Genomic DNA, 24,056 nt, shown 5'->3' with positions numbered 1-24,056 from the left:
TGGGAACCTACCTCTATATGTCCTGCCCTGGTTTGCCTTACCAAAATTCAACACCTCACACATATTTAAATTAAACTCCATCTGCCACTCCTCAGCCCACTGGCCTATCAGATCCTGTTGTACTCTGAGGTAATCTCCTTCACTATCCACTATACCCCCCTATTTTGCTGTAATCTGCAAATTTATTAACCATGTCTCCTATATTCACATCCAGATCATTACTATGAATGACAAAAAGCAATGGATCAAGCATTGATCCTTGTGGCTGGCCACAGGCATCCAGTCTGAAAAACAACCCTCAACCATCACCCTTTATTCCTACCATCAAGCCAATTTTATATTCAATTGGCTAGCTCCCCCGGATCCCATGTGATCTAATTTTACTAACCAGTTTACCATGTGGAACCTTATCGAGCTTTCCTTTCCTGAGGAAGGACTCTGAGGCCCGATAGCTGATTTCTGTTTCTTCACATATGTTGCTTGATTTGTTGAGTATTTCCATAATAGAAATGAGATCTGCTTAAAATGTTTAGCATGCAAATCTTTCACCTTTAATATATATGAGCTAATTTATTTATATTCATATCCCATTCCTATACCACAGAAATTGAGCTGTTCTCAGTTATTTAACAATACTGCTACATGACTGAATACCAATAGATGTGTGACTAACATAGCTTAGTGTATCCTCCACCCCAAGGAAGGGTCTGTGTATCTAGAGTACATTGTGACTTTGATGAAGGAGCAGCACTCCGAAAATTTGAAGAAGGACAAGGAATATGACCTACTGAATTTAGAAGACAGTGATGCCTTGGGGTTGAAGTTGTGGAGGGGCAGCAAATTTGGGAAGAACAAATCTAGGTGTGTAAAATATTTGGAAACTTCACCCACCTTGTGTTCAGAATTGCTATGTATAACCAAAATCGTCTCACCTTGTTGCTTGGCCTGGCATTCCAACCAAAACTATAAGTCCACTCTCTGAAAAATCACATGTGGATCCAAATGCCTTGGCAAGCACAACGTTTTACCAATGTAGTGCAACATTCACCTTTTGATTGAGTTTCTACATTGGGTTCTACATCTATTAATTATCTGATAAGTGCAGTTCATCCTGACTCTCTATTTCATATCATTTTACATGCAGTGGGTGGCAAGCAATGACTCTGCAGAGTGGATCTAGAGGCAGTTGGTGGGGGGAGGGGGAAAATAATTGGGCAGGAAGAACTGGAGTGGAGATTGCCATTGCCTTCCTTTTCTACTTCCTTTTGATTTAGTTCATATCAGGAAGGCTTGAGGATGGCCATCCTGTCTGGAAAACAATCGAGGCTCTTAAGCAACCACTTTAGGACCTCATCTGACAGCCAATGGCATTGAGGCAGCAGCCAGTGGAGGTACTAAATGTGGGTCTCCCACCAGGAATACCCTGGCAGGTCAGTCTGGAGCCTGCCAAGAGAGAGGAAGGTGGAGTGGGATGGCTGAGGGCACCTGCAGAACAGAGGGCTCCAGTAAAGGACAGCGCACCCCACCACATTCATACCATCCTAGAAGCCCTACAGTATGAAATCTGGCCATTCAGCACATTGAGTCCACACCAACCCTCTGAAGAGCATCTCATCCAGACCCACCCCCATAACACTGCATTACCATGGCTAATCCACCTAGCCTGGACATTATGGGGCAATTTAACATGGCCAATTTACCCAACCTGCATGTCGTTGGGCTGTGGGAGGCAACTGGAATATTTGGAGGAAACTCACGCAGACACAAATAGAATTTACAAGCTCCACATAGACACTCATCTGAGGCTGGATTCGAACCTGGATTTCTGGAGCTGTGAGGCAGCAGTGCTAACTACTGAACCACAGTGCCACCCTTTTGGATCTCCTTTTTCTGCTGTCACTGAGGTGCTAAAGGGAGCTCCTGCCACCCCATCCCACTTATGTTAGCTCTGAGATTCCATCGCTGATCTTCCTTCATGGCCACATGCACTGGCTCTGGTCACTGCTGCTGATGGTGTTCACTGATAATGAAGATTTGATTGGTCAGCAGCTCTCTGGGAAGGTTATCCATCCTGCACCAGAATCTCTGGAGAGAAATTTCCTTCACATGAGCTGAGAGGCTCAAAAGAAGGAGTAAATCCCATTGGTCATCCCGAACATGTCCGGGACAATGTTGCTACCATTCGGTATCCCTGCCACATCTATTAAATTCTGTTCAGCTTCAGAGATGTGTATTTATGAAGATTCATGGTTTCAAAACTGAGGATACAAAGTTGTTTTTTTTGAGGGAGAAGTAACCCAAGTTCTCAAAAAATTCTGTTACCTTGCAATCTTTGCAGCAAAGTCCATGAGCACAAACTGCTTCAGGCTTCAGAGTGCAGGTACTTGCATTACAGCAGGGGTTGGTACATTCCTCAAAAAAAGCAGATTTATTTATGTCCATACATTTATACTCAATAATCAGATCAATAGACAATACAATAGGAAAACATTTTGACTTGTAATTATTATTAGGTAACAGTGTACAAAAGCTTGTCTGCATACATTGAAAGATTCAAATCTCAATAATTTTGAGCCATTTTTAAAAAAATAAGTCATCTATTGATATAATTGTCTGAATGATTCTGCATGCCACATTCAGATTTTCATTTATCCCATAGGAGTGATGATTGGAAAATGCAAGAAAATAAATTAGCTCATTTGATTGACTGATAACGTTTCTGAAAGCCACAACAAACTCACTATACATGTCTAATTTAGATATCTCACCAAACCTTGGTCACCAGTACAAACTTACGTTCTCTCGTTTCTGTCCTCAAATATTTTCTTAATGGAACAGTTGACAATTTGACACAGAAGTTTTCAATGTCTTTGGCCAAAGGCATCACTTTTTGTTGCCACTACCACTATTCGGAAATGGTCGGATGGCATGTTATATTTATTTCTCTAAAGGAAGGCCTTTCATTCCAACATTATCTATTCTTTCAGATAAAAGTGAATTAACCCACTACTTGCAGTGTCTATTGGTCATTGCAGGATTTTTGTCTCTATTGCTTTAACTGTAAAAGGTAAGGTCAACATTGTCCGACAGACCACAGGGTGGCTTTCTCATTAGAGAGAGACAACTAGTACTGGTTTAACCTGAGCATCACCATGTCTCAGGTGTGGGGAAAGTTTGAGAAGAAGAGTCCTTCATGGTAACATCAGCTGGTGTGGGAATTGAACCCACCTTCTTTGGCTGGACTGCTGGAGAATGATACCAACAGTTTAGGTTTGTATCTTTAATGAGAGAGCAGGCCTATAGTCCTCTGGGACTATGGCAACTTTACCTTGTTTTGTTGTAAGTTTATGCAGATAATGTACAATATTATTCTGGGACAGCATGCAAAATGTTTCAAAGTGTGGGTTGTGTGGTTTAGAAATTGATGTTTTTACTACTTCATGTATGAACATTTTGATAACACACATGGGATTTGGAATCAGCTGTGTCTTTTGTTCAAACAGTGATTTACAATAGTACTAGTTAATACAATATACAGTTACATTAAGTATGTTGGCCATAAGCATTGCTATTCTGCACTTATTTTGTGAAAAACTTCTGCTCAGAATTAAGCTTGACACTCATCCCCAAAGAGTGAATTGTAAATTGTACACAACTAAGAAACAAACTCAGTGCCTCTTTTATTGCCTTACTTCGAGTTCACCACAGTCACACTCCTCGCCTTCTTCCACGTAACCATTGCCACACTTCTGCCCACCATAGAGCTCTTTGACTTCTGGCATGTTGAAGAGACACATTCCAACTCCCTTTTCCAGGCTACTGTCCAGATCTTTCTTGCTACAGCTGCTAAATACTGTGGGAAAAGGATATCTGAAAAGAAAAACAGGGTTAAGGTTAAGTGTGCAACTCAATGCAATGGTACTTGTTATATCCTCTTTCTTCTTTATCAGTTTTCATAAATATGAATAGGATACACATTGTAAAGAGAGGAAAGACTGATTAATTAACATATTAAGTTTGAAAACTAAGATTCCAGCATAACGTTGCTAACAATATGCGGCATTTGTTATAGTATGTACAAGTTAGATTGGGATCATCGGCAGAAGATTAAAACACTTCACATAATACTAATGTTTACAACTAAATCAATTCTCAATGGTTGCTGTAATATTTAAAACAAGCCTACTTTGCATAAAACTTATCTTGATGCCAAAACCTAAAAGGCTGGATTTTCCCAAAAATTGGCTAACCGGATTTCGAGAAGTTTCATGGGGGTTCTCACTCAGAGCTCCAGTGCGTTATCTCATACAATTCTCCATGGCTCACCTCAACAAGCACACCTCTATAGTGCTGCCCTTGCAGAAGTACTTGCTGCCAACAACACCTTTGGGATTCGTGTCAACAACAGCAACTTTAAAACTCAGCTGTGCACCAAGCCAAATGCTGCCAGCCAGGAATAGCCCTTTATAGTAGACAGAGTGGAGAGGGAATGAAAAAGAAAAGATTCTGAAGGCACATAGGTGGCATGGATGACACTTCATTGCTAACAGAATATCACATTCATAAATATATTAGCACTTTAAATTATAACCTGCCTGACCGACCGTCACTGTTTCTGCAGCTACAAGAACAAAGCTACTTAATCTTAACTGCGCTACACTTTCCCTCACACTCACCACAGCATAACATTTCATCATTGTTCAATGTGGAAGTTTTACATATTGTAACATGCTGAAAATGTTGTTAAAGTTAACTTATGAAACAAAGGAAAGGAGAAAGAAGAAACAAAAAAAGTTGCATTTGTTTCTGGGAGCAAACAGGGCTGCTTGTCTTTCGAACAACAATAAATTTACGTCACTGAATGGTGTCTTCACCAAACTGAGATCTATTGGAAGCGATGTCAATTAAATCCTGTTTGGCTTCTTGTGCCCAGCACTGCACTGGTCTATCACAGTGAAGATGATGCTCCTATTGCTCAGTCTCCTCATTGGAACATTCCTGCCACTCTCCCAGCTCTTCAATGTCCTTCACATCTCATCTTTACCTGCTCCAGTTATGCAGAGCACAACATGCAAGGGTTATACAGCGTACAATGTCTGGAGAGTATGGCAAGCTTCCACCCCAAACTGAGCCAAAGAAAGGAACCTCATCTTCAGAAGGCCTTTCGTCTGCTCCCAGATGGCCTTGGTTGAAGAATGGCTGCATTATAGTTATGCTTAGAATCTGCACAGGGTTCCATAACAAAGTCATCGGTAATGTTTGCACAGGATGGCTTTTGTCTCCCAGCATCCTTCCTTGCAATGCACCTGGCCTTTGAAATGAAGCAGGTTCTGAAAGCTAACAAGGATATAGCCATCATGGCAGTTCCAGGGGACCTGATGCATACTTCTACAATGTGATACCAATGATCACAATGACTTGTACATTGACCAAATGAACACCTTTTCTATTGATTATGTCAGTTGCATTACAAGATGGTGGTCACAATGCAATGTGAGATTGCTGAGATTGGACAGTACCTTTGACTGACTGTGGCAACACCCATTAACTGACGACAGTCCCCCTTGACTGAGGGCTACTTTCATTATATTTTGAGACATGGTCATTTGATTGAAGCTAATGCAGTGTGTTTGCCATGTATGTTGCTGGTGTAGCATGGTGCTTTACATATCCATTCCCTTGAATATTCATTGTTGCCAAACATGACAGGCTGCCTGGCTTTGTGTCCATGCTAAAAGGCAAGGAAAGGCTACTGCGAAAATCAATTAGGCACAAAGTAGTCTCTCTTCTTAAGAGAGCAAGCTAAGAACCCTGAGGTGAACTTCATTCCTAAGCATTTAATCAGCTCCTGTCCGTATTTGTAAGATGGTCTGGAAGGTATTGGTGAGCTCCAGTGCAGTACTGAAGAGGTGAGCTTCATTATCGTGAGTCTGAGATGTGTCAGGATGATAGAATGAAGCTGGCCAAGGTAGATGCCTGGAAAAGATCCTGGGAAGCTGCAAATGCCTAGTACCCAGTCATGTTGGAGACCACTACCATCTCTCCATTGTTGGGGAAAATACTGACCTGCATGTAAATCAGGTCAGCTTAGATAATAATGAGATGTTAATACATACAAGTAGATCACTCTCTGCTCACAAGTGAGATTCTGATCTGACCGCTTAAACCTTAGATAGAAATTTAAAATTTTGTCTCACTTTTTCCAATTGTCTAACCCATGTTGCTCATGTTGATCAGGGGTTGGGAATATTCCAAACTAAATTCAAAATAATAGTTAAAGATTTGCATTGTATCTGTTCAGTTCACCATCTCTTTTTATTCACAAGTATAATTCCATAAAAACTGAGATAAAAGCATTGATATCTCATTGGAATTACAACTTTAATTAAAATCAAAACCTATATCTACTTCAATGCATCCACTGCATCTGAATTGCATCAAGTATGTTATTTAGAACAAATTTTAATTAGAGGAAGATGATTTATCAAAAGACATTTATGGGAACAGATTTCTATTGACAAAAAGCCACCATCCAGATGCTTGGGGAAAAAAAGTCATATTTATTTGACTTGTTATGCAGTACAACTTTGATACATAGCATATTATATAATCCTCAAATAAAACTTATAATAATTACAAATGTGGAAAGTAACTTATGAAAAATAGTTCTTTCTAATAAACACAACTATCCCTTGTTTCGAAATCTAAAATCAGTTTTGCATTTTCTGTTCCATTTGTGAAACTGTCAAGTCTTAATAGTTGTGGGCCACTGCACAGACATGGCCTCTGCATTACATGTCTCAGTAATGGTCATTGTGCATAACCTGAATTTTATTTCGCATTTAAACTGCAGACTTGAACTGTGAGAGAACGTATATGTGAGTATTATGTGTTTCCTTGTTTCCTTTTGTTCTTTTCATTTTAAATGCAGTTCACCTGTATTCTTTTAAAGTTCTGATGGAGGTTTCACATCTTTGCACAGATACTGACTGACCTACTAAGTGTTTCCAGCATTTCTGGTTTGTTCTTAACGTATCATTGCTTTCTAATTCTCTCCTGTCAATTCTTGTGCACCTCTAATTGAATCCAGATTGTTCAAACTGTGGAAGATAGGCACAGTATTGGAAGATTAAGTATTTCATTACAATTACAACTGACAACCTTGAGAACAAAACTTTCTGAACAACAGAAATGTAATGCTTGATGATGATACAGATGTATTTTTTCTGAGAAAGGCACTACATTATATAAATTGTTGTAGTTAGAAACTGATAAACCTATGAACATTTTTGAATCTTCATATAATAGTAAGTGGAATTTAAACTAAATTCATGATATGCAAGTTATCAGATCAGTTTAAAGATTTCACTCATCATGAACTTTGTTCCGTCTGAATGCATGTTATGTATGTTCAGACAGACTCTAATGTTATACCTGTCATCTCATCAGATTCCCACTGTCATTATGGGTAATAAGTAAACAGATATTCTTAGTGGCACAGCCATAGCAACACTGGAAGTATAAATTAGTATTGCTTTTTTGCTTCAAGTTTCCTTCGGTCCTGCTGGTTTGTCAATTAATGTGCCTCAATGTATTCTGATAGGAGGAGGAAAGGGATATCATTTGGACATTTGACAAAAATAGGTATCTCAGTTTCCATGACAATCTTGCTGCACTGTTTGGTTGGTTATGGATTTTTACTGATAGAATTTCTTCTCTACAAGTTGAAAAATGAAGGTATTGTGTTCCCTCGTGGTCTCAAAACATGGTGCATTGTTTGATTCACTTCATGACCATTCAAACTTAGGACTTTTGAAGGCTCAAAGCAAGCTGAAAGGAATCAGATGTATATGAAATAAGATGTATATGAAAAAAAAAGTCAAATAAATATACTATACAGGACAGAACAAAGAAACTTGAGAAAGACAAATGGGCATGTTTCCCTGTCTGGGAAATCTAAAACATCTCAGAATAAGAGGGCCGTCACTCAGGGCTGCGAGGAGGTGAAATGCATGACTCAAAGGGGCTGTTCATCTTTGAGATTCTCTGCCTTAGAGGGTTGTGGATGCCCCATATTAAATACATTTAAGGTTGAGATTGACAGATTTTTGGACTCTCAGGGAATCAAGGAATATTGGGAGTGGGAGGGAGTGGAGCTGAAGCCAAAGATGAGCCAAGCTCATATGAAATGGAGGAACAGGTTAAATATGCCACGTAGTCTAATCGTACTCTTAATTCTTATAGGTAGGATTACCTTCCTCCCTAGAGGTGGCGAAAAGGGCAAGTAATTGAGTGGGTTCGCCCCAAAGAGACACTTGTGACCTCACAATCTACATTTTATGTGAGAAAGTCATTGCTTGCCACCATTAATCACTGAAGGACCTTAATTCACCTTGGGCCCAATTGTCCTGGCAGCTGGGAAATTCATGCTGTCGGGACACACCAGTGGGGTGTGCCTGCCAAGTTGAGCAGTGGAAGGGGGCTCATCCTTGCCTTGCCTTCAGTCTTCTCTGACCCCCACTTTCTCCTGAGAGACAGGGTGAAAATTCAGTGGTGAAGTTCCTGATTGGTCAAGCAGTTTGACAGCCAACATGGATTTGTGAGGGGTAGGTCTTGCCTTACAAGTCTTATTGAATTCTTTGAGGAGGTGACCAAGCATGTGGATGAGGGTAGAGCAGTGGATGTAGTGTACATGGATTTTAATAAGGCATTTGATAAGGTTCCCCATGGTAGGCTTATGCGGAAAGTCAGGAGGCATGGGATAGTGGGAAATTTCGCCAATTGGATAGAGAACTGGCTAACCGGTCAAAGTCAGAGAGTGGTGGTAGATGGTAAATATTCAGCCTGGAGCCCAGTTACAAGATCAAGGCTGATCATCCAATTCTGTCCCCTATCCCACTTTCTCCCAATACCTTTGATCCCTTTAGCCCTAAGAACTATATCTAACGTCTTGTGGGAAACACTCATTGTTTTGCCACTCAGGTGGATAGAGTTTGTAAGAAGGCCTATGGTGTATTAGCATTCATTAGTAGAGGGATTGAATTCAAGAGTCGTGAGGTGATGTTGCAGCTTTACAGGATCTTGGTAAGGCCTCATTTGGAGTACTGTGTGCAGTTCTGGTCTCCTCATTTTAGGAAAGATGTGGAAGCTTTGGAGAGGGTGCAGGGAAGATTTACCAGGATGTTGCCTGGCATGGAGAATAGGTCGTACGAGGATGGGTTGAGAGTGCTAGGCCTTTTCTCATTGGAACGGCGAAGGATGAGGGGTGACTTGATAGAGGTTTATAAGATGATCAGGGGAATAGATAGAGTAGACAGTCAGAGACTTTTTCCCCGGGTACAACAGAGTGTTACAAGGGGACATAAATTTAAGGTGAAGGGTGGAAGGTATAGGGGGGATATCAGGGGTAGGTTCTTTACCCAGAGAGTGGTGGGGGCATGGAATGCGCTGCCTGTGGGAGTGGCAGAGTCAGAATCATTGGTGACCTTTAAGCAGCAATTGGATAGGTACATGGATAGGTACATGGATAGGTGCTTAAGCTAGGACAAATGTTCGGCACAACATCGTGGCCGAAGGGCTTGTTCTGTGCTGTATTGTTCTATGTTCTATGTTCTATGTTCACATCTAATGCACAGGGTACTAAATTCTGACCTCTGTTCTTATATGAGGGAATGCAGATATAAAATAGGAGCATAAAAAGGCCATTAAAAACAAAGTAAAAGGAACTGCATGTAAATTAGATGTATAAGTTACATCTAATGATTCAGAACCAGAATGGGCAACCTTTGAACAGCTAGGCCTGATGTGACTTTCAGGACAGGCCAAGCACAAAGCATCCACATAAGGGCATGGATGAGAAGGGGAAACTTTCGAGGAGATGTGCAAGGCAAATTTGTTAAGCAGAGGGTAGTGGGTGCATGGAATGCGCTGCCTGGCGAGGTGTTAGAAGCAGATATGATGACAACATTTAAGAGGCATATGGATAGACACATGAACAGGCAGGGGACAGAGGGAAATGGACCATGTGCAGGCAGAAGGGATTAGTTTAGAATGGCATCGTGATGGCATGGATATGAGGGCCAAAGGCTGTCATGTTCTATGTTCTAAACAGGCAAGGATAAGCCTGGACGCGCCCTGGAAAACAAGGCGGGTTTTTGTATTGGAGTAGAGCAAGCGGTTCACTGGCATCCCAGGTTCTTGCCATGACCATGGGGCTCCCACTGGACATTGTGGCCTTGACCTGGAAGATTGATTGGCTAAGGGCCAGACAAAATTCTGGAAAGATTCAGCAAGGAGGGATAAGGAGGAACACCTCGTAGCAATTCCCTCAGTGAAGTCTCAATTGAATTTCCAAATACCTGGAAAGAAAGAGAAGACAACTACGTGCGAGACCAATCTTTCTCAAGTTCATCAGAACCGACTGCACAGCCTGACCAAGTTTAAATGCATAGATAAGTACCTGGTCCTAAACTGGTAGCCAGCAATAGTTTTGATAAGGATTGCAACAAAGACAATGATGCAACGGGTAGAGTAATTAATGGAAGAATCATGGTTTTATCATGAAAGAGCAAGCTTATACATAATATTCAACCATATGGCCCCTTTTGTAATTTTGTAATTTTGTGAATAAAATTACATTAAATTGTAAGTAACACTAACCCTTTCTGTTTGTCTCCCAAGTATAGTACCCAAGTAAATGAGTTTATGTAAAAACTAGTTGAAGTGTCCAAAGCATAGACAACATAATAATGCACACAAAAATACAAAAGATGAAGTACTGAAGGCATGAAAAACAGCAAACAACAATATACATCTGAAACATGGCATTATAAAGAACTGGGCTGACAACCAAATATTGTAGATTATAATTTAATTTTAAAGAACTCGGAAAGAAAAAAGGCTGTAGGTTGCTGCATTAATTTGAATAATACGATGACAGTTGAGAAATGGGATATTAACAAATGTTCACAGTATTAACAGAACACAATTAACAGAAGCAGAATTCATGAAGATTGAAGTAAAAGCTGAAAAAAATTGGTCCTGATAATTGGAGCGTATCATAGATCATCTAATAATGGAAAGGACATAGAGGAAGAAATATGGAAGCAATAATATTAAATGAATGAAGGACATAGAATAATAATCACAGGAGTTTTCACTACTGCCAAATACTACTAATAAAATACCTAAAATGAATAGAGTTTTCCAATGCATGCACTCCTCCCTCCATTGTGTAAAAATCCCAATGAGAGCAGGAGCACTGCTGGATTTGCTAATGAGAAAAATATTGGAAAAGATAAGGAAAGAAAATGGATGGGGCATTTAACAAGAGCAATCACAACATATTAGGTTTTAAGAGAGTGATAAGTAAAACAGATGCCAAGGTAATACATTGGAGAAATGCTGATTTTAAGTGAAATAGAATGGAATTAGGAAATGTACACTGGAAATAAATACTGAGAATATAGAAATAGAATGACAATAGGAAATATTTAAATCAGTGACCATGAGAACCAAAAACATGCAACCCACTAAAAAAAGGAACAAACTAGCCTGTAATATATGAGTAAAGAAATATGAATATAATTAAGACCAAAGGAAAAGGCATACACTAAGTACATGAATAGCAGAGGAGAACGTAACAAAATGATTAAGAAATTAGCAAAAATGGAGAGCAGAGAGAAACTATTAAGTTTTCAAGGAACATAAAATAAACAATAAAGTGTTCTATAGACATACAAAAATACATAAAATATCAGGTTAGCAATAGGGTGTAGGAGATGGGATACACAGAAGAGCAAGATCAGTGACTGAGACTAATAGAGTTCAAAGGACCAGAGGCTCAAAAGCACAGTGAGAGTGCAATCAGCAACTGAGACCACTGGGTGAGGATAAACAGTAGACAGAGAGAACATGAAATCTATCAAGGTGCAGCATCAGATGTGGGCAGGTAGGTGTTTCATGGATGTATAACGTATTGTAAACTTTTGTAATTAAATTATTACTGTCACCTTATGAAATAAATAGCTTCAAACTAGGGAAATCAATGATTTAATATAAGTTAAAATGTGTACATCTTTAAATTAAGTAAATTAGTCTTTAATTATCTCTTGCTTTAATTCTGCACCTTGCTTCCAGGCTGACTTTTCTCTTGTTGACCTGCTGCAGTGTTTCATTGAAGCTTGACATGAGCTTAAGGAATAGCACCCCATCTTTCAATGCGAACATTATAGCTTGCCAGAATCAACACTGAGTTCAGCAATTTCAGATTCTAACATTTCCCCCATTACTTTTCCTTCGCTGGTTTAGGCTTGTCAGTCTTGCATTTTTTTCTCTTCTTGTTTTCAGACAGCAGACTCCTTCATTCTTTCCCTAGACAGATCCATTTGTTTCTTTGTTTGTACCATCACCGGGGAATATGGCAAAAACAGAATTTTAAAAAATGAAACGATAGAATAATGTTAACTTCCAAGGTGGACTGGAAATGGACGTGCGGTGAGATGGGTTGGAGGTGGGATAGAGCAGGTAGGGATTTGTAATATTCTCCAGATGTAAGTCCCTTAGTTAAGTATTTTACTGAGACATTGGGTCAGATCTAGTGCCTGTTGGCAGCTTTCCAGGCTGGATCAAATGGGTATGTGATTTTCCAGCCTTGTTTGTAGGCCAAGAGAAGCAGGAATGTTTTCCCCAGCTCAACAAGTAAATCCATTAACCTCCCTGTGATTCCAGCACTGTGATCACCTGACTGTTAAAATGACTCCAAACCCTGGCCCTGACCCGTCAATTCCATCTTTCTGGGAAAGCTTTCACCAATGTCCCCTCTGTTGCATGAACCCTTCTTTTGTTTCTGCCTTCAGGCCCCCAGTTGTGACCTGATGCCACAGATCTTCTAGCCCAACAGCTATCCAGCCTTTCAGTCTGGCTGTTTGGGTGGTCGAGTCCATCGGGTCGAGATTAGGAGCTGCCTTAAATCTTCTGGTACTACATCACCTACCGGCACACACAACATTTCCTCACAAATATCTGGGTGAATATCTTATAACATTTCAAAGTCTACATTGAAACACTACTTAGGTATTGCTCTATTCCAAACACCCACCTTATTTCCAAAAATCTACAAGAAAATATTGAGCTTTAATCTGAAACATTATTTTCACAAGATACATAAAATCACTTTCTAACAAGGAAAGCCATATGATAAAAATTTAATGCTATTGTGATCTATGACAGATTTGATGCATGGCCAGGCTGGGTTGACAAAAGATATTAAATTTACAAATGTAACAGTAAAACTTTGAAGTTGTGGTTAAAGCATAAAGTAAACTCTAGTGCTAATTCATCAAAGCTGACAGCTTGCTACGTTATTCCAGAGGGGTCTGTCTCCAGACCACAGTGGGAATTTCATTCAGACAACAGTTTTTCCTAGAGGAAATCAGACAGCCAAGTGAAGTAGCTATAATCAGCTCTAACATATCAGTGGTTGGCTCATCTCCCTTTCACTAACGCTTTTCATGTTGCAATTCCACAAGAAAATAAATTACAAAAGTACCACAGGTGAGATATATGAACTATGTGTTTGAATCTGAGACCATTTCTGCTGCTGACATTTTAGAAAACTTTGAACAAAAAAAAGAGTGAATGTTAAAAGCAATGGGATTAGAGCACAGTTGCGTGTTGGCAAGTAATTACATCTGCATCTGCAGAAAACCACTGATAAAAAGCCAAGATAGATTGGCTGTGTTTAAATTTGGTAAACAGAAACACTACATCCTCTGAAGTTGATAAATGGAGAAAACCACTTACATGCCAATTTTTCAAAGCATGTGTGTGTTTTAGCACAACGTTCAATGGCCTTGGATTGAGCATGACAGAACAGGATGAAAGTTGCTGAACTATAGTTTGTTACTTCACATTGGATTATTTTGCACACGTCATATAAATCTACATATAGGTGAAATGTTATTTTCCCATATCTCACAGTTATGTTTGATGGATGCAAAGATGGTAAAATGCTAATGCTTTCCTTCTTTTGGCTATAAAGATCCAGTTTATTTATTCAATAAACAGTTCCTGTGAAATTAGACAGGGCCTGAAAAAGAATACAAGGGGATGTCGCAGTGCATAATTAAGTTGTACCAGTTACTTCCAATGAGAGAAACTTCATTGTGTCGACTGATTTGCATGATAGCTGCATTTGGTCAGTGCTAAACGTAGTACTGAATGGCTACATGCTTCATCCGACGACTCACATTTGGATGATATAAGCACTACTTAAAGCTAATTGTTGTTGCTTTAGGCAACCAATAAGCCTCTTGATGATGCATTCTGGCTGAAGGAGTTGGTTGCAAATGACAATGTCAGAAAAGCATGTTGCAACTTGGCATACAGTTTTAGGGGTCTAGATGCTTGGATGGAAAAGGTAGAGAGGAGGAGGAAGTGGTCAGGCCTTTCAGACAAATTCTCTGAATCAAATAACTAATGGTCAATGCCACAAGTCGAGCCCTGAGGATCAGAATACAGTCCTGTAAGAAATTAATTCCCCTCACAAATGGCCATCTTTAAATGCAAAATTCTCTCAACACTAGCCTCACACACTGCACAATACACCACATGCCCATCAGTCACTTGCCAACCATCTCTATCAACCACAACTAATACATAACATATATAGCTTCACCTAGCTGTCACAACAAGGACATGTTGTAAGCCTCACACCAACATTTAATTCCTTACAGTTTGGACTATTTAATCATGATAGCCCCATTATCCAACCATCTTTCACCACACCCCTTAGTAAACCTCCCTCTATCTTAAAGGACAAGATGGTGCACATCCAGCAGCAGCAGTACAGTGTTAGCTGCATGTCCTTAACCCCCTGGGGGAGATAGCTCTTGTCATCACTGGAGCAACCATAACTGAGGCCATGGTGACAATAATATATTCAAACTTTCTCCTGTCCCACTAGATCCATGTCACACAATTGCTTCTGATTTACAAACTAAATAGTGCAAGCTTCCCCAACCTCCCTCAGCACAATCCTACCCTTGTTCCTCCTTTGATATACTTAATAACACAACCTGTCCAGTTCGTTAAAAATCACACAACACCAAGTTATAGTCCAACAGGTTTATTTGGAAGCACTAGCTTTTGGCGCAGTGCTGCTCCAAAAGATAATGCTTCCAAATAAACCTGTTGGACTATAACTTGGTGTTGTGTGATTTTTAACTTTGTACACCCCAGTCCAACACCGGCGTCTCCAAGTCATGTCCAATTAGTGGGAGAGGAGAAATACATGAAAGAGCAGAAAAAATGTGATGAAGAAGAACCATTGTCACTCAGACTCACAGGCATCAGCTCAGAAACTGACACTTCATGTACTTTAGAGCTTGGATCTTGAGGTTATCAATCAGGTGTCTGTAAGTAGATTTCAAGGAGTCTCCCAAAGGTTCTCATTCTTCTTTTAGTCTCCTCTGTGGTCTTGAACTTTCCGACCTGGATAATCTCCTTCAGCAGTCCGACCCTCCGAGTTATCAGTCCCTTCACTTCTGTTCTCTTGAATGTCCTTGATTAATCACTATCAATAGTGGCCATGTCTCCAGCTACTAAGCAATTTCCCTCTATAAACATTCTGACTTTCTTCCTCCCCTTTTAACCTTTAAGATGTTCCTTAAATCTGCCTCTTTGATCAAGCATCTGATTATCTATCCATGGATCATTATCGGGCTTTGTGTCACATTTTGATTCAGAATGCTTCTGTGAAGTGTCTTGAAATGTTTTACTACTTTAAAACTGCTAGATAAATACTAATTTTTGTTTATTTTGTTCATAAATCACATACTATATTAAAATAAAGCAGAAAAATAAAACATTGAAATAAACATAGTTTGGCAACACAGATTTTAGCCTAGTCCATTGGACAATAGAAATTGAGATTAAAATGTTGAAACAAGCTCAAATGTTAGCACTTGGGACAGCTTACTTCTGAAAAGTAATAGAGACCCAGGAGTACATATTACAACAGTATATCTCTTGGGTAAAACTGATATTTCTGCTTGCATATCACATGAAATCTTGTGCTGCTGGTAAAACCATACAACCCTTGTCACAAGCAATATATCAGAGAGAGGTTTTGCATGATGTTCTTCTTACTACTTATTTTCTCCATAAGTAGAGTTTCAACCTCAGCATGACTGACTCCAACAATAAAGTAAGGTCGAACTTTATTTGTGAAATATTTACTGTAACATGCAGTAATCCAGGTTTTCCTGTACTGACAAAGTCATTTTACAATGAACTGCAGTGTGATGGAAAAATAAAACTTTAGGCTATATAGTTAGTCCCAGCAGGAAGACAGCACGTAATTAATTCCGTTTGGCAGTTTCAAGTCTGTGTGACATCACCATGCTGAGTTGTAATCTTTGAACATTAGTCTGGGATAATAATCCTAAATTTCAATAATAAGTTTGCATCAACGATGCTGGCAGCAGGCCCTGTTGCTTGGAATGTATCTATTGTGAGTTGATGATAATATGCACAAGCCACAAGAAAGTTACAACTGAACTTGTCATGATGTACTGTCTACTCAATGCAATGGTAAGCAAGTCAATTTTATCGATTTCCATCTATTTCCATTTTCTTTCCTAATAAATAAACTTTGAGTTACTAAGACAAAAACAATCAGGCAAATATTTGAGTTCACGCTTCCCTATTATTAGGAAAAGTATTGCCCTAGTCACAATGGTGGCAGTTTTAATTTGACTCACCGGTGGAATATGGATGGACATGTATCAACCATCCACTTTTAGCCTGGCAAAACTGAACAGGGTATAAAATATATGGTTGATGAGTCAATTTCCAACCTGGTAAGTTAGGTTGAAATTATCTTTAATGTGTCACAATATTGTAGTCATAGCATGAAGATTTCCATTGTTAAAATGGTTAGCATTTCTAAAGAAATTTAAATGCCCTGTGCAAACCACCCATTAATACCAGCTCAAAATGCTGTCCATATTTAGTCTACCATGATAGAGTCATAGAGTCATACAGTATGAAAACAGACCCTTTGGTCCAACTGGTCCATGCCAACCTGTGTTTGGCCCATATTCCTCTGAATCTTGCCTATTCATAAACTTATCCAAATGTTTTGTAAATGTTGCAACTATACCTGCATCTACCACTCCCTCTGGCAGTTCATTCCACACACTAACCATTCTCTGTGTTAAAATGTTGCGTCTCATGCCCTTTTCAAATCTTTCTCCTCTCACCTTAAAGTATGCCCTCTAGTTTTCAACTCCCACATCATGGGAAAAAGATTTTTGCTATTCACCTTATCCATGCTTCTCTTGATTTTATAAACCTCTATCAGATCACCTCTCAACCTCCTATGCTCCAGTGAAAAAATTCCAACCTACTTTTATAACTCAAACCCTTCATTCCAGGTGACATTCTGGTAAATATTTTCTGAACCCTCTCCAATTTAATAATATCCTTCCTATAACAAGATGACCAAAAAAGGATAGTAGAATCTATTCCATTTAGCTAATGTTTTGAAAATAAGTCTCCATAAATGGACCAAAATCCCAATCCTAAAAACCCTTAAATACAGTGGTGAAGATTGCAGAGTGCACATTGCGGCTTTTTCTTGTCTTAACGTAATATAGGGCAACCATAAATTTTGTAATTGTACATTTGAATCACATTCTGAATTGTCTCAATAACTCTATGAGATTTGTAATTCATTCTTTGATATTTCTGGACAATTTTATCAGGACGTCAACACATAGCTCAGTTTCCGGACATTATGACTACACACTGTTTAAATCCTGACTATAGTGGGTTATTGACAAATAGTGTCTTGAGAGTATATCCAGGACAACCCAGCAAAGATGCACTTATGAAGTGTTAAAGAAAATGAACTAAAATGAACTGAGACAACAAATAAGGCAGTTTTCTGAGGGTTTGTTTTTGGCTAACTGTATATTCAAAGAATCTTATAGATAGTCAACACATTTTTGCTTTTCAGTTAAAAAATCTTGTTCTCTTTTTTGTCCAAAACCTCAGCTTTGGAATATTTCCTTGGGCAACATCCAAGCTTCAATGGGAAGGAGAGACAACCACATTCACTTATGGTATTTAATTATGCTCCTGCTTACCCTGTGGATGGTGTCATAATGCAGCCCCCTTTCTCTGATGTTGCCCTGCAGGTACAGCCACGCTCAGGAGTATCATGATTCATGCCAAAGTTGTGGCCCAGCTCATGGGCCATTGTTACTGCTGCTCCAAGAGGATTGTCTGAATGATCCTGGTAAAATTAGAGAACAATGTTTAGTTACATTTCAAAATTTGTACTTCAAGAATGGCATTGGAAAGGGTACAGAAATCAAATTAAATCATAACCAGAAATTGATCATATTATCAATTACAGTCTAAATCAGTAAATGAACACCTCTCTATGAAGAAATTCTGAGCGTCTACATTCATTTCCACAGTCATAAGAAAAGGAATAGGGTATTTGATGCCCTAACTCTTTTCTGTCATTAACTGAGCTACAGATACCTATAACCAACCTGTTCAGACATGTTGTGACTCACCTCCAGGACAGCTGTGCTGTATCCTAACCCAGTTGACCCTGTTTAATTGTGTACCTCTTAATCCTCCTTGACTAACAAAAATGTCAATCCCAGACTTCAAACTATGAACCCAGTATCAACTGCTTTTTGTAGCATAGTGCACCATACTCTTTTTTAGGTCAGTTGAAAAGAGTAATTTTTTTTATCCATGCTATCAATTCCTTTCAAAACCCGAAAAACCACAACCCACTCCTTTTCCAGATACATAAGCCTCATTAACCTCTCCTCTAACCCAGGAGTGCAGGTATTATTAGAATGAATTTGCACTGCTCTCCTTCCCAGGCCAATCAGCTGAAACTTCATTGGCAGTAGAATGGGAGAAGGTGGGGGGGTGGGAGGTAGTGTCAATGCTTTTTGCATCCCACCATCAACCATTTCAACAGTTACCTGTCCATCTGCCCATGCCAATAGTACTGTGAAATGGGCAGCATGATATTGAAGTCAATTGGCTTGCTAACAATTATTTATGTAAAAAAACCAGACGCTGCTGATTTCAACACCTTTTCACTAACCATACTTTGGGGGTACAGCTCATTATGGATTGGTGGAGACAAGAAGCTGGTGGCCTTGTCATCCCCTGTATTTGATGTGCCTCACCATTCCCACCACCAGCCAAAATCATGCTGACAGGGTGGTGGAAAGAGGGACACGGCCGGGGTGGGGTAAAATCTAGCCCATGTGGTGCAGATGTGGCTTAAGTAGGGCTTCATATAGCAATCAAATAACATTCTACTTTTTATGTCTTATCCTCATAATCAGAGCTTTCATTCTGTTTAGCTTTCTGGTTAATGTTTAAACTTAGTTGCTAGAGTTTAGTAGTATAAATGGAAATCTAAACATCTTTGGATATCCTAGCTTCACATGATTTAAATAACACTCGATTGATTGATTTATTGTCATATGTACCAAAATACAGTAAAAAGCTTTGTTTACGAGCAGCACAGGCAGATCATGGTAAGCAAGGATGTACAGATCATAGGATGTTAAAAAAAACTTAAACAGAGGTATATAGGTTACATAGCACAGGGCTTGCATTAGGCGTGATCAGCGTTAGTACAATCAGTATTATTTGAAATTAGACAGTCTATTCATCAGTCTAATAATGGCTTGACACCAGCTTTTGCTCAAGCTCCTGTATTTTCTGCCTGATGGAAGAGGTTGTAGGAGATCATTACCCAGGTGGGATGGGTCTTTGATGATGTTGATAGCTTTTCTACAGAAACGTGCCATGTAAATGGAGTATATGGATGAAAGGTTGGCTTTTATGATGGTCTGGGCTGTGCACACCACCTGCTGTGGTTTCTTATGGTCCTGGGCAGTGCTGTTGCCATACCAGGCTGTTATGCACCTGGACAGTATGCTTTCAATGGTACATTTGTAGAAGTTGGTGAATTTCCTGAGCTGCCTGAGGAAGAAGAAGCCTTCTTGACAGTTGCATCCACGTGGCTACCATGTTTTGGTCCAAAGTTGCCTCACACATCACCTAAACTATATTTAGCACAGTTTAGTTCACCCACGTAATTTATCACTTTCTCTTTGTAATTCAATGTTCCTTTTATTCCATACCACTAATGTACGTGTCATTAACATGGTTGAAAATATGGCTCTCTATTGTATTTTATAAACCATTAATAGATAGTGAATAGTTGAGGCCTATGGACAGTGTCGATTGGGTAAAGGAAAAGTCACCATAATGTTACTCGGGCATCAGGCGGCTTTCTCATTAGAGAAAAACAACTGGTGGAGCTTTAACTGAGGACCAGCATGCCTCAGGCAGAGGTTAACAAGGAGAGTGCTTCATGGTAACCTCGGTTGGTATAGGAATTGAACCCATGCTGTTGGTATCACTCTACATTACAAGCCAGTCATCCAAGCTAACCAGCCTAGCCTATACAATTCCTTGTTGGGTCTCCTGAATCAACTTAGGTTTCTCTCACTGTTCCATTTACTCTGCACTTAATTATAAATTCTAATAATTTCCCCAAAACAATGAATAGATCAACAGATCCATAATTTATTGTTTTCTCTCACCTTTCTAAAGTAACAAAACTACAATTGTAATTTTCCAATCTAGAATTGGGATAGGTTTGAAAATGATGGTGAAAGCAGATGCAATTTGCTCATTTACTTTCTCCAAAATCAGAGAATCCCTACAATGTGGAAGGCCATTCAACCCATTTAGTCCACACTGACTCCCTGAAGAGCATTGACGCTGACCCACCACCGTCCACCCTATTCCTGCAACCCTGCATTTTCCATGGCTAACCCATCTAGCTTGCAGGTCCCTGGACACTATGGGCAATTTGGCCTGGCCATTCCCCCAACCTGCATATCTTTGGACTGTGGGAGGAAACTGCAGCATCTTGAGGAAACCCATGCAAACACAGGGAGAATGTGCAAACTCCACACATACAGTTGCCCAAGGGTGGGATCGAACCTGAATCCCCAGCGCTGTGAGGAAGCAGTGCAAGGGTGACACAGTGGCTCAGGTAATAGGGTGAAGGTGTGGGAGGGGTATGGTTTGGGAGGGGTGCTCTTCAGAGGGTCGGTGTGGGCCCTGCTTCCACACTGTAGGGATTCTATGAAAATCCTAGACGAGAAAATTGGAATCCCTGTTGGAGAATACAGGTGGCTCCAAGCATCACTGAGCTGAATGTGGATATTGAGCCTTGGAGGCTATTAATAAAGTGGATAATTCTAAACAGCAGCAAAGAAATGTATGCGTTGCTGGCAGATTTTCCAGCCAGTCTGTGCACATTTGGAGGGAGCCTGGAGGAATCGGTCTCAAATAAGGTATATCATAAGTCTCAGGCCTTCAGAATGCCATCTTCAGCCATTGAAACTTTAGTCCGTTGTACTGAGCATTAATGGTGACAGACAGACAGGCAGCTTTTAGCTTAAAAATGTGTTGTTGGAAAAGTGCAGCAGGTCAGGCAGCATCAAAGGAGAAGGAGAATCGACGTTTCGGGCATAAGCCCGTCTTCAGGAAGAAGGGCTTATGCCCGAAACGTCGATTCTCCTTCTCCTTTGATGCTGCCTGACCTGCTGTGCTTTTCCAGCAGCACATTTTTAAGCTCTGACCTCCAGCATCTGCAGTCCTCACTTTCTCCCACAGACAGACAGGCAGACAGACAGACAGCGTAAGGTGGCCTTCATAAATGGTTTGCTATCTTAGAATGCCATCTTAAACAGGATTGATGAAAATCCAGCTTTCATTCTTCAAAGTGCTCTCTAGCTCCTTTTGGAGCAGGTTAAGTATAGGTGGACCTTGAAAGGGAAGATGGAGAAAAGAGACAAAGATGTGGGAAACCTACTTAAAACAATTCCACTTCCCAGTCACTGGACCCCCTCCTCAGTCAACACACATATATTGCCTCTTGTCCAAAGGAATGAATCTAAACAAACTGTTTCAGAATCAAGCCATCCCTGATAACAATGTGTGTTCCTACCGGTGCCCTAGTCACAGTATCTTCTGCTTTCTTCTCCACTGAAGAGGTGGTATGCTTAACACCTTCTTCCTCCTGTATTCTCCAAGCCTCACTGCTGCGCTATCTGTTACCATACTTGATGCCTGATTGGTTTATATTGGAGATCATCCCCAGAATTGTCCAAGTATCTAATGCATACTTTCAACATCCTGCTTTCCTGAGAACAGTTTTTGTGGTCCGTGAGCTTTGCTTACATCGTTATATCACAGTGGGCCCCACTATTTGGGCTCCTAACAGGTATCCCTCAAATGGATAACTTCTGCCTCCAAAGGGCTAAATCCGATTCAAAATTTGGGGAGTTTAAGGAGAGTGCAAGCTGAAAGCATTATGGCACCTGCCTGGGAATCCTCCACACATACACTAGATAATCTTTGTAGATGCAAACAAGCTGAACACTAATGGAATGCATCTCTTGCAGTGGATTGGAAGAGTTCTGGGTGTTTTTATTACCATATGTGTGCAGTCAATGACTCCCTGGATTTGTGGGAAGCCAGCCATAGCCACAAACCCAAGTGTTTACTTATTCTGACTGACCTCATGTGTGGCAAAGTTAACAGAATTGCTGACCCTGGTAAACATGCCATCTGTCTTTTGTGCAACTTATTTGTGGTCAGCAGATTTTTGAAGTTTTGCAAATATCTCATGCAGATACCTGTAAGAAGACAAACATTAATAGGCTGTGTGTGGCAGTGACTTTGGCAGCCATTGGTAAACTGTTGTTACAGGTCTATGTGGTATGAGATCTTTCACTAAACTATAAATGTGATACCCTGAGCCTCCTGAGGCACTGATTCATCACTGGAAGCTGATCCAACTCCTGTACATCCTGTGTTCGGGTTAGCACCTCCTGTCAGCTTCACTGTGCACTCATTTACTCTCTCCTTGTGGAATAGCAGGTAAGTGAGGAAAAGGGCTGATGCTGCTGCTCATTTTGGTCCTCATCACAGCTTCAAGGCAAAGCTACATAAGTGACACCAAAGCTGAACTGATTTTGTTTTACATTGATTCATGATATGTTAGATTGCTGTTTAAACCAGCATTTGTTGCCCATTCCTAATTGTCCTTGAGAAGTTGGTGGAGACTTGCCTGCTTGAATCACTGCAGTTCTGGATGAATAGGTACACCCGGTGCTGCTGGGAAGCAAGTTCCAGGATTTTGATCCACTCAGAGTGAAGCAACTGTCAGACTGTTCCAACTGGGTGATGTGTGGCTTGGAGGGGAACATGCAAGTGCTAGGCTCCCAATGCAACTGCTGTCCTTGTCTAGTCTGGCAGACCAGAAGTGCACATCACACAGACAAAATTTCAAAGCAGCAGCAATGACCTCCAAGTTGGCGAAAATCATCTTCAAAGTAGGAAAAGCACTCTCCCAGAACAAGTTGCAAAAACAAATGTTTTTCACTTAGGAAAGGAAGCTAATGTGAGATCTCAGTATTTAAAGCATTTCTGACTTTCATTTGTTCAATCCCCTCAATTCCTACTCTCCACTTATCTTTCCTGCACTGGCAAGTTCCACAAAGCTTGAGAATCTTATGCGCCCGCTATTAAAATTGGTAGTTCTGGTTAAAACAACTGCTAACTACCCATTAACATATTTAAATTGGCAACATTCCTCTCCCAGAGTGATTTCTCGCACACAGCTGAATGTGCTACATTTAAAAGGATGGTCAGCAGATTTGAGCTGAATTCCTGACATGTTGTGAATTCAGCATTTTACGCAACCGCCCACACTCAAACCCACTCACTCTGTTACGCTCAATCTCCCTCCATAGTAATTACTCAACAAGTCTGCAATTTCCTTATTTTCATTTCCCATGATATTTGCACCTCTTTTTAAAGAACACTTTTTAAGGAACTCTTGACTCCCCTTTCTTTCCTAATATAACTGAAAAATGTTTGTGTTAATCTTGACATCCATCACAAGCATCTTTTAAAATGTT

General features: G+C 40.1%; 1 protein-coding gene across 5 annotated transcripts in view; it reads right to left on the bottom strand.

The window, feature by feature from the left end:
• LOC122561142 (disintegrin and metalloproteinase domain-containing protein 12) overlaps window positions 1-24,056 on the bottom strand; it is a 344,810-nt gene that overhangs the window by 60,428 nt on the left and 260,326 nt on the right. For all 5 annotated transcript variants that reach the window (XM_043712616.1, XM_043712619.1, XM_043712618.1 and 2 more), the window contains 3 exons: window positions 18,153-18,301; window positions 3,693-3,870; window positions 2,323-2,412 (listed from right to left, as the gene is read on the bottom strand). In XM_043712616.1, the coding sequence (XP_043568551.1) occupies window positions 2,323-2,412; window positions 3,693-3,870; window positions 18,153-18,301 (417 nt within the window). The remainder of the gene's footprint in view (window positions 1-2,322; window positions 2,413-3,692; window positions 3,871-18,152; window positions 18,302-24,056) is intronic.

The sequence above is a fragment of the Chiloscyllium plagiosum genome, chromosome 22 (assembly GCF_004010195.1).
Source record: "Chiloscyllium plagiosum isolate BGI_BamShark_2017 chromosome 22, ASM401019v2, whole genome shotgun sequence".
NCBI lineage: Eukaryota > Metazoa > Chordata > Chondrichthyes > Orectolobiformes > Hemiscylliidae > Chiloscyllium > Chiloscyllium plagiosum.
This window is presented reverse-complemented; position numbering and strand designations above follow the sequence as displayed.